The sequence below is a fragment of the Orycteropus afer genome, unplaced genomic scaffold, assembly GCF_000298275.1.
Source record: "Orycteropus afer afer isolate SDZICR_OR568_19922 unplaced genomic scaffold, OryAfe1.0 scaffold00023, whole genome shotgun sequence".
In the NCBI taxonomy this organism is placed as follows: domain Eukaryota; kingdom Metazoa; phylum Chordata; class Mammalia; order Tubulidentata; family Orycteropodidae; genus Orycteropus; species Orycteropus afer.
Genome location: NW_006921610.1, coordinates 9,333,455 through 9,344,315, shown reverse-complemented (window position 1 = coordinate 9,344,315; position 10,861 = coordinate 9,333,455). Strand labels below are relative to the sequence as shown.

At 40.0% G+C, this 10,861-nt stretch overlaps 1 protein-coding gene across 1 annotated transcript in view; it reads left to right on the top strand.

The window, feature by feature from the left end:
• The window catches only part of KIF5C (kinesin family member 5C), a 213,192-nt gene that overhangs the window by 154,653 nt on the left and 47,678 nt on the right, over positions 1–10,861 (top strand). The window contains exons 13-15 of the mRNA XM_007934941.2: positions 2,871–2,939; positions 4,931–5,137; positions 8,180–8,326. Coding sequence (XP_007933132.1) covers positions 2,871–2,939; positions 4,931–5,137; positions 8,180–8,326 — 423 coding nt within the window. The remainder of the gene's footprint in view (positions 1–2,870; positions 2,940–4,930; positions 5,138–8,179; positions 8,327–10,861) is intronic.

The following is a 10,861-nucleotide window of genomic DNA, read 5'->3' as shown; positions in this document are numbered from 1 at the left end:
TCTTGGGTACACTCTCCACTTCATAGACATACCTAATAGTTCAGCCTGTCCTCCCATCTGTCCACCCATATACCCATGTTTGCCTTCCCTGACAACACAGTACTGTATGTGCAAAAGGGTCATGAACAGATATCTTACTAATCAACATTAAAGTGAGCATGCTGAAGCATATTCTAGGAAATGTACTTGAATGTATAAGTATAGACTGAACAGCACTCCTTATTCTGAAAGTTTTGAAAAATTAAAAAAAAAAAAAAATCACAATAGACCAAGCTAATTCCTTAGTGAAATTGCCAGAAGGTAAAGGTAGTTATGGAATGTCTCTGGTACCAGTCATCCATATCCTTGTAACGGAATCCCTGCTCTTCATCCTTCCCAGATGGGGCTAGGGGCCCTTTGTTTTTCACTGTGCCTCAAAAATCACCACATCCCAGTCTGTCACCTGTCAGAGAAGACACTTGTGTCTTCAGGCTTTGAACTGAGCACAGTATAAGAACAAAGAGCTCTTTTCACCGTTTTCCTTCTCTCGTGATTTCTATCACTTGTAGTGGTTGCTTATATGACCCAAGGGAGAGATGACAGCTCGCCAATGTTAAACTCCTTGGGTCTTTTATGTGAAGTTGTTTAATATTTATGTGCTGAGGAGCATAAACACAAAATTGTCCCTGGTAATTGACATGCTCAGTTTATAAAGTGGAAGGGAAAATATGCCCTACAAAGTTGTTTAGTTGTAGAAGTACCAGATTTTGACTGTTGCATTCTAGAGTAATTTCCCTAATTCTCTTGCCAGAAATCTAATTGGAGCAGGAATGTCATGAGTATTTTGTAGAAGCATTAAGGAAACATTGGTATAAAAATTTCAGTAGAAACAAGATCTTCTTCAGCAGAGAAGTGAGGCCAGAAGTTATATTCCATACAAAGAAAAAGGACATACAGACCCTGTAGCCTTGAATTTAGAATTTCCTCACTCCACCGAAAGCATTACTCTGTGACAGTGAGTTAATCTGATTCAGATATATGCATGGGCACTACCACACATGCTGGGGAATATCTCATGGAAAATTGAAGTCCTGTGACCCAGGCCCTTGACCTCTCTCCGTACCTCAGGAAAAGGCAGAAAGTACAGGTTTTGTATTGGCTGCTTCTGAAAACACTTAGGCAGAAACTGTCATAAAGAGAGACCCAATAATAGTAAACCAAATCTGACTGCTTGAGATTTGCTATTATTGTTGTTAACTACTATTTAGTTGGCTCCCTACTCATGATGCCCCATGCACAATAAGCTCAAATGCTGCCGATCTTGGCCATCCCTATGATCAGTTATGGATCAGACTATTGCACTCTGTAACATTTTCATTGGCTGATTTCCTAAGTAGATTGCCTGGTCTTTCTTCCTAGTCCATCTTAATCTGAACCTGTTCAGTATCACAGCAGCACACAAGCCTCCACTGCAAGATGGGTGGTGGCTGTACATGAGGCGCACTGGCCAGAAATTGAACCTGAGTCCCCTGGTAGGCTAGATTTCTGTCATTGAACCACCAATGCCTCATGGTGCTTGGGATTTAGACCTGGAAATTGTTATTAAATAGGATTTTCTTCTGTTTCTAAGAGAGCCAAATGCAACTCCATGTTGCCATTTTTCACAGATTTTGCTTCAAAATTTTGTTTGAAATCATGAAAATCATTGCAGGGATTGTTGAGTATCTCGTATTGTTAGTTGCCACCTGCCTGCTGCTTTGCCCTTGTTGAGGACGGACTGTGTCTAGGGAGAGGCAGCAGTGTTGTACTTGGCAGTGAGAGGCAGGCAGTGAACACCCCAGCTTTTGTGGCAGCAACATCTAGTGGCAGACAATGAGAATGAGGGGAAAAGTATATCTCTGTTTGCTTCCTGCTCTCTTCCTCTCATTCTAGTCCTGTGCATCTCCAACGCTGGCACAACTGCCTGCAATAAACTTGCCTTCTTGTTACAGTTAAAACACTTCTTTTTTTTTTTTTTTCCTATACTATGAAGATAACATCTGCTCATTAGAGATCTTTTCTCACTTCAGTGAGAAACAAGGAAGTATTAACAATCCTACACCATCCAGCTCCCTCAAATTTTATTTTATTTTTTAATAAACCGATGAGAAAATTAACTTCTAATCAAGAGAGAAAGGAGCTCTGGTGGTATAGTGCTTAAGGCATTTGGCTGCTAACCCAAAGGGCACTGATTCAAACCCATCAGCCGCTCTGTGGAAGAAAAATGAGGCAGTCTGCTTCCGTGAAGATTTACAGCCTTGGACATCCAATGGAGGTCGCTATGAGTCTTAATCAACTCTGTGGCAGTGAGTGAGTGAACAAAAAGGAAAATCTCTGTTAATGACAAAGATGAATTTTCTAGTAAAGTGTTTTCCAAATAACAAACATCTGAAAGTAAAAGATTTGCAGTGACAGCGTTCTGGTCACTGATAAGATTTGACAAGGTTTGAGACATTAATATATTATCGTCTAGGTGATTAGGAATCTACTCCCTTGTTTTTTGAACTAGGAATTCATTGTTAATGTCTTTGAATTGGAAGGGAAAACTCAAGTCCCAAACCCTACATCTCTGACTTTTCGATGAACAGTATTTGGGTTGAACATGTAAGATATACTTCCCAGACTATCTAGATGTTTTAACTGCTGAGAAAGATAAGTGAAAGAGGTTTTTTAACAAACTCAAAATCCAGAGGCAACCAATCCATCTTTGTAAAGGAATACCGTGTCATGCCCTTTATCTTATTTGTAAACTTCTAGCTGGCGTCCTGGTACCTATCACCAGGGAACCGGGATATCAAAAATGGCAAAAAAAAAAAAAAAAAAAAATTAAACATGATGATGTTTCATTTCAGGATGATGAAATTAACCAGCAGAGCCAGCTGGCTGAAAAGCTAAAGCAACAGATGTTGGATCAGGATGAGGTAAATAATGCCATAAAAAAAATGTACAAAGCTTTTTTTTTTTAACACTTTTTTTTTTGTTGTTGTTGATGTTTGTTCCACAAATTTAATTTGTAAAGAGTTTTTTTTTAAAATTAGTGAATGATGGGAAAGTTTCTTGGAAGATTTCTTTTAATGAATGTTAAAAGCTGATTGTAGCTGAATTTAGAACACAAACGCCTGACTCCATAGAGATCTGAGGTTTTGAGTGAGAAGCTGGTTGTTGAAACCAGTCCTTGAATAGCAGAGGCAAAGGAGCATGGTAATTGGGCAAGGAAGATTCTACCTCTTACCCAGTGCCCAGCACTGCTGTTTCATGCCTTTTTAGCCTTTTTCAGCTTTGCAAAGCATCTGGCTCAGGTTTTTGATGTAGACCATCTTCTGCTGTCCTGTAGTAAAAACAAGAGTAGAAGGTGAGGAAGGGAAAACAGTGGCAGAGGGGTACAAGTGCTGCATTAGGAAGATGATTGTTTTCAGTCTCTGCTTGGATTGCATCAGATTTTCAGGTAAATATCTTCATTGTGTTCCATTTTGCCAAGTATTTTATAAACATGAATCTAAGCAAAGGACAGCCAGCCAGTCTATCAAACAGATGATTAATAATTCTCTCTCTGAGTACCATCTGAATATTTTTATCTTTTGTGTTTCAAGATGCTTTCTGCTTTGTTGTTAAAATGCTATGGATTGGATCATGTGATGCAATTATAGTATGTGGCTTGGGTTCATATCCCCAGGCCCAGGCCCTCCCACAGACATAACTGTCTCAGTAACCATTCTTTCCTCCTCTTCTTTGTTCCCCTTCATCTTGCCAGAACAATGATTTTGCCCGCTGCACACTCCCCTTGGTAGGGGGATGATCTATGCCTTTTGCAGTTGGATTACTTATATTTAATTGATGTCTATCTTACATATGGGAGCTCTGGTAGTGTAGTGCCTAAAGCACTTGACTGCTAACCAAAAGGTTGGTGGTTCCAACCCACCAGCCACTCCTCAGAAGGAAGATGGGGCAATCTACTTCTGTAGTGATACTGCCTTGGGAATCCAAGGAGGGGTCACTATGAGTCAGATCCAACTCGATGGCATATAACAACAAGAACAACATCTTACATGTAGTTGAATTCTTCATTTGCTTAGTGTTTCCTCTCCACTTCCTCTCATTCTGTTCTTTTGCATCTCCAACATGGGTACAACTGCCTGTGATAAACTTTCCTTTTAGATTTAAAACTCATAATAATTTTTTCCTTATACTTTCAAGTCGATATCTGTGCCTTATAAGGAAATCAGATAATACAGTAGGCACAAAGATGATGAAATCATCTAGAAGCCCAGGTATTCACATGTAACTAGCATTAATATTTGGGATATGTCCTTCTGTACATCAATGATGAATGTTAAAAGTGACTGGCTACCCTTTTACACTGTTTTGGTTGAGTCTGTGAAATCGACCTGTTTACAAAGTGAAATCAAGATAATATAAAAAAGCTATATAAGCATGGTATTACTACCCGCCAGTATGATTCCCTCACCTTCTGTTTAACATGTGAATAACCAACCAGATAGAAAGTGACATGATTGCTGATACATAATTAATTATTTGAATTAAGTCTACATGTTGTTGTTATGTGCCGTCAAGTAGGACCTGACTCATAGTGACCCCTCCTTGGGTTGCCGAGGCAATATCACTACGGAAGTGGATTGCTCAACCTTCCTTCCAAGGAGTGGCTGGGGATTTGAACCACCAGCCTCCTGGTTAGCATTCAAGTGCCTTGGGCACTATGCTACATAGCTTTATTTTTTTTTTTCTAAATTTTTATTTAGCATCTGGACCACGTGGTAAGGTTCCCAGTCATGCTGCATGTTTCCAACCTGTTTCCTTGTATCTGTTTCTTAAAATTACTTTATTTTGGATACAGCACATAATATAAACAATTGAGCATTATATTTACAAGTTCCATGCCTTCTCATTTCTCCAGCTTTTGGCTTCCACAAGAAGAGACTATGAGAAAATCCAGGAGGAGCTGACACGTCTCCAGATTGAAAATGAGGCAGCCAAAGATGAGGTGAAAGAAGTCCTCCAGGCCCTGGAAGAGCTGGCTGTCAATTATGACCAGAAGTCACAGGAAGTAGAGGACAAGACCAGGGCCAATGAGCAGCTGACGGATGAACTGGCCCAGAAAACGGTTGGAGCATTTATGTCTGGGGGTGGGACTTCTTTTGTGGCCTCAGGATGTTCCCTCATTTCTTACACTTATATTGATGCTTGTTGACAGACACTGTAGAAGGCAGTTGACTGAACAGTTGTTTAATGTTAGACTTAGATGCATTCTCTGATGGTCCTCCAACAGCTTAAATAATCTGCAAGTGGATTTTGTACACTCATGCTGGAACTGCCATCATACCTCCCCGCCCCAAAGCCCCCGGATTGCTAACAGATCACAGGAAGGTCTTATAGAATAGTCAAGAGAGTGTCGAAAAAACCCTTGTTAAAAATTTGACTTCACCAGTGTTAGGATTTAGTTAAATTAATGTAATTAGGTTTTAGAGACATTTAAGTTTCTTGAGTCTTAGTTCCCTTATCTGTAAAAATGGGAGTAATAACATGTTCATGCAGGTGGTTGCGGATTAGTGACAGTTTATGTAAAGCACTTAGCATGGAGTGTGCACATACTCTAATCTCAATAAATCGCAAAATGTTATTAACAGGCAAGAGTGAGGAACCCATGGAGGGTATGTACTTCACTTTTCTTGTTTATACCCTTCCAGAAATGCATTCCCTCTTCTCAGCTTCTTGTCCCAGCTGTTACCTTCAGGAGCCCAAGACTAAGCTGTCGTCATCTGTTTGTCATTTACTGTTTGAAGCCAGTGCTCCAGTCCGCACATTTCCTTATTTTCAGATTCTCCTGATGAAAGATGCTGCAGGTTCTGCACAGTGAACTAGGGACACCAGGGCCAGTGAGTGTTTGGCAAGGTAGCTGGTGTTCCGATGTGTCCATTCTGTCCTTTTCCACTTGGAAAATGATGGTGCAGGGAGCTGAGTGGCTGTAACCTGCTGCCCTTGGCACGTCCAATGGCCGGGTATCATGGGATTGTGCCTAGCCTGCTTTGTGGAAAACATCCAGTCCTCCCGGGCAATGAGGAGTAGCAGATGGTGCAGGAAAGCTCTAATCTGCTAACTGGAGAGCTGATAAGAAATGCTTCTAAATCCATAAATTCAACTGCATGGAATAAGACTTTTCTAATGGCTTCCCAGGATGGGAACACCACTATGGATTTTTAAAGAAAACAAAAGAAACAATGGCAATTCCAAAAGTGCATTCAGAAGTCACTTAGGAAAGGAGGAGGATTAGAGTTTCTCTTAGTTTTCTACAAGATTCTTTTAATTAGTCCTTGTGTATTATTTGCTTCTTAAAACAATGAAATATTTTTCATAATAAGTTCTTATCATTCCTTATTTTCTGTCATACAAAAGTTATTACTAGATTAGTCTGTTGTTGTTGTTGTTATGTGCCGTCGAGTCGGCCCCAACTCATAGCGACCCCTCCTTGGGTTTCTGAGGCAGTATCACTACGGAAGTAGGATTGCCCAACCTTCCTTCCGAGGAGTGGCTGGTGGGTTTGAACCGCCAGCCTTCTGGTTAGCAGTCAAGTGCTTTAGCCACTATGCTACCAGAGCTCCTCTAGAGGGGTATTTTTAGTCAGGTCATTAATAGCTGAACATGGAAGAATTATATAATTGCTTTGTATTAACCTCTATAGGAGTAGGGGGATTATAGGCAGTCTCCAGCTTGCAAATGTCTGACTCATAGACAAATCATACTTGCGCTTTAGTGTTAAGTAAATTTTTCTTCACTTTGAAACAGTTGTACCAACCTTACTGGCAACAAATTCTTCTTCACAATCACCTTTGCTTGGTGCGCCTGCATGTTCATTGAAATTTTAAGTCATTGAAAAGCCTTTAAGCCTTGTTTTCGCTGCAACCCAAAACCATACCTACTGCCCTCAGGTTATTTCTGATTCATAACAACCTTATAGAACAAAATAGAGCTGCTCCATAGAGTTTCTAAGGCTGTAAATCTTTATGGAAGCAGACTGCCACATCTTTCTCCCACAAAGTGGCTGGTGGGTTAGAACTGCTGACTTTTTGGTTGCAGCTGAGTGCTTTAGCCACTGCATCACCAGGGCTCCTCTTCTGCACTAAACAGAACAACAGCAACTCATTGCTGTCAAGTGGATTCTGACTCATAGTGACCCCGTTTTGGGTTTCCAAGGTGGCAAATCTTTATGCAAGTAGATTGCCCAGTCTACCTTTTGAGGAGTGGCTGGTGGGTTTGAACCACCAACCTTCTGGTTAGCAGTCAAATGCCTTAAGGCACTACGCCACCAGAGCTCCTTCCTCTGCACTAAGGCTAAATAAGAACCGTTTACACCTATTCTGACTTATCTACAAATTAGACTTAAAGACTTACTTAAAGACATTTAGGAATGGATCTTGTTCATAACCCAAGAACTACTTTATTGGCTAAGTTAATTTGAAGAATACTGAGACATCAAAGGATGACTGAATCTAATGCAGTTGAGAGTGTAGTTGCTTAAGAAATGTATTCCTTTTGGTGAAATACATGGGGAATGGAAAAGAGATGAACTGGTTAATGTTTGGGAAGAAAATCTAGCTTTTGCCATATATTAAGAAGCCATCTGTTGTTCAACTTGACTAATGTGAAAAGAGATGAATAGTATTCAATTCAGCTTCACCGTTAAGATTAGAAGGCTCTGAGTTGTTTTCTAAACTTATTAATGTTCCTCTGGGCCTTCTAGACCCATTTATTATTATGAGTTCAGATGGGAATTTGGAAGTGGCTTAAGGAGGAGACTTGTGAATGAAAGTGGGGGCGATTGCGGGTATGTTTAGCCCTTGAGAATGAGGACGGAGAAAACATCTGCTAGGTAGGAAATGTGATTAAACATTATTTTTCATTACTTATTTCACTGACCTGGAAATTGTTAACTGATATGTAGACATATAACATACTGGTTCAAGACAAGTTCCTCTTTTTAACAAAGAATGCAAGGCTGATACTGTAGTTTCACTTAAAAAGACTCTTTGCATTTGTTGAATCACATGAAATGACAAAAGAACTGTATTCCTTTTGCTATTAATTATAATGCTGCATAGATGATGTCAGTGGCAACCCTTTCAGTTTGTTGTTGAAATCTGTTTTTCAGACGACGTTGACAACCACACAGAGAGAGCTGAGCCAGCTGCAAGAGCTTAGCAACCACCAGAAAAAGAGGGCTACTGAAATCCTGAATTTGCTGCTGAAGGATCTGGGGGAGATTGGAGGAATTATTGGCACCAACGATGTGAAGACCGTAAGCCAGCCATTCTTTTGTCATCTCTGTCTGCCCTTATAATGGCATGATCCTATGTTAGCAAGGTCTGTGTTTTATTCTTCTATGTATGCTTCACAGAGTAGTTTGCATCTGCTGTATGCTTAGTAACATTTGAATAAATGAATGAAGGAGTGATTGAGTGAGTGAGTAAGTGAATGATTATTGGGGTTAGAGATGGATTACCCAATAAACAAGGTAAGCATGGACTTACTTGTGCTTACATGCTAATTTGTAGTGAACAGAAAAACATGTGGAACTGTTCACTACAGAGTAGTAAATAAATTTACTACTTAGTCTTAGGTAAGACTCTTAGGTAAGCCTGTGCTTACCTTGTTTATGGGGACTCTGACCATGTCAAGGGTTATATGTTTGAAAAGAGGCCTTGATCCTCTAGGAAGGTGCTGTAGGGTTGGAGAGAGAAAGATGCCAGACATACCTAGAAGCAGAATCTTTGATGTGGTGAAATATGTGAAATTGTTCACTGTAGATTAGTAAGTAAGCACAAGTAAGCCTGTGCTTTACCTTGCTGATTGTGTAATCCAACAATGGTTGGGGCAGAGGAGAAAACAATACATACTTTCCAAATCTAGGAGAATGTCTTCAAATCTAGGTTAGACTTACATAAGTAAGTTCGCTTCTTCCTAAAACTTATTTGCCAGTCACTGAAGTGTGGCCATTTCTAGTTAAGGAGCAGTTCTAGTCTTAGAATTCTTCTGTTTCTACCTTTCTATGAGAACTCAATAGAGTGAAAATTCCCCAACCAATTACTTAGTATCAGTTAGGAGAACTTCCAGGTGCAAGTAATGGGATTCTGGCATTGGCTTAAGAAATAAAAACACATTTAATTAGTCACAATATGAGAAGCCTGTTGTTGTTGTTGTTATTTGCCTTCCAGTCAGACCCAACTCATAGCGACCCCACCTTGGGTTTCCGAGGCAGTATCACTACGGAAGTAGGATTGCCCAACCTTCCTTCCAAGGAGTGGATGGTGGGTTTGAACTGCCAGCCGTCTGGTTAGCAGGCAAGTGTCTTAAGCCACTATGCTACCAGAGCTCCCATGAGAAGCTTAGAACTTTGCAATTTGGGGTATGATCTCCATCCCCTCAGAGCTTGTTGGAAACACACACTCTTAGGGAAGACCAGACAATCTACTTCCATAAAGATTTACTGCCTGAGAAACCCAAAGAAGGTTGCTGTAAGTTGGAATCAACTCGATGGCAGTGAGTTTGGCTTTGGTTTTTAGACCCCATCTCAGATCTCCAAAAACCATACTCATTGCCCTCGAGTTGATTTTCATCTCAGACCTACTGCATCAAAATCTGCATTTTAACAAGACCCTCGAGGTGATCTTTATGCTTACTAAAGTTTGAAAAGCAAATGTTGATTGGTGAAGTAGCTTAACAATGTCAAGGATCCAGAGCTTTTGTTTCCTCTCTGGCATCTTCATCCTGTTTCCTTTTTATATCCTTGGGATTTTGCCTTATGGTAGCAAGATGGCTGCTATAGCACCAGTGGTCATGTTCTCAGAAACCACATTCAAACCAGGGTGGGCTGAAAAGGCACCTACTTTTATCCAGAAACATAGTACAGAAATCCTCAGTTGACAATGAGGATTGGCCAGAATTTGACCACATGGCCACTCCAAGCTGCAAGGGAGGGTGGGAAAGCAAAGGGCAAGCGCTTGCTGTAATGAGTTTAAACCAGTCATGATTAGCCCCTGGGACTGTATACATTGTGCCCTTGTTAGCAAGGAGCTGGGAGGATGATGAGTCTGTGCTAGTGGGGCTCAGCTGATGGTGAGTAAGCATTCACAGTGATCACCATTTACCCAATTTGTAAGTTTAAGATTAAAAAATTTAAGACTAAAGAGGATAACAAAAAATAGTCTAGTTATGTGGTTTTCTTGAGCCCCACCATGGATGATTTTCAGCTGAGAAAGGCATATTGGAAAAGTAATTGATTCTTAGGCTGAGCAACATGTATACATTAAAATATCCAGAAGATCAGAGAGAATGTAAATATTAAAAAATATATTTTATGCAAAACCTTGCCTCTGGCTTTAAGGGCATTTGTTAGTCTTTTGTGCCACTATGAATAAGAGCTACAGTTGCTGCATTTGGGCTGCATTCCTATAGTTCAAAAGACTTTTAGGCATTTTCTTTGCATTTTAAGAATCAAGCTTTTACTTCTAAGCAAGGTAATGGAGGAAACCACCTTTGTCAGGTTCAGATGAGCTGTGACCTTGCTAATAAATTCACTATTTCTAGAAGTTATTTATTTTTGTATATCCCATAGGATTTTCTGCATAGATGATTATGTTGTTTGTGTTTTAAAAGTTTTACTTCTTCTTTTCCAATCAAGATGCCTATATTTCTTTTTCTTGCATAATTGCACTGACTAGAATTTCCAGTGCAATATCAAATAGAAGTGATGAGAGTGACATTCTTTTCTTGTTTTTGATTATGGGGCTAGAGGACAGCAATTTAGTTTACAGACTCTTTTTTTTTTTTTTTT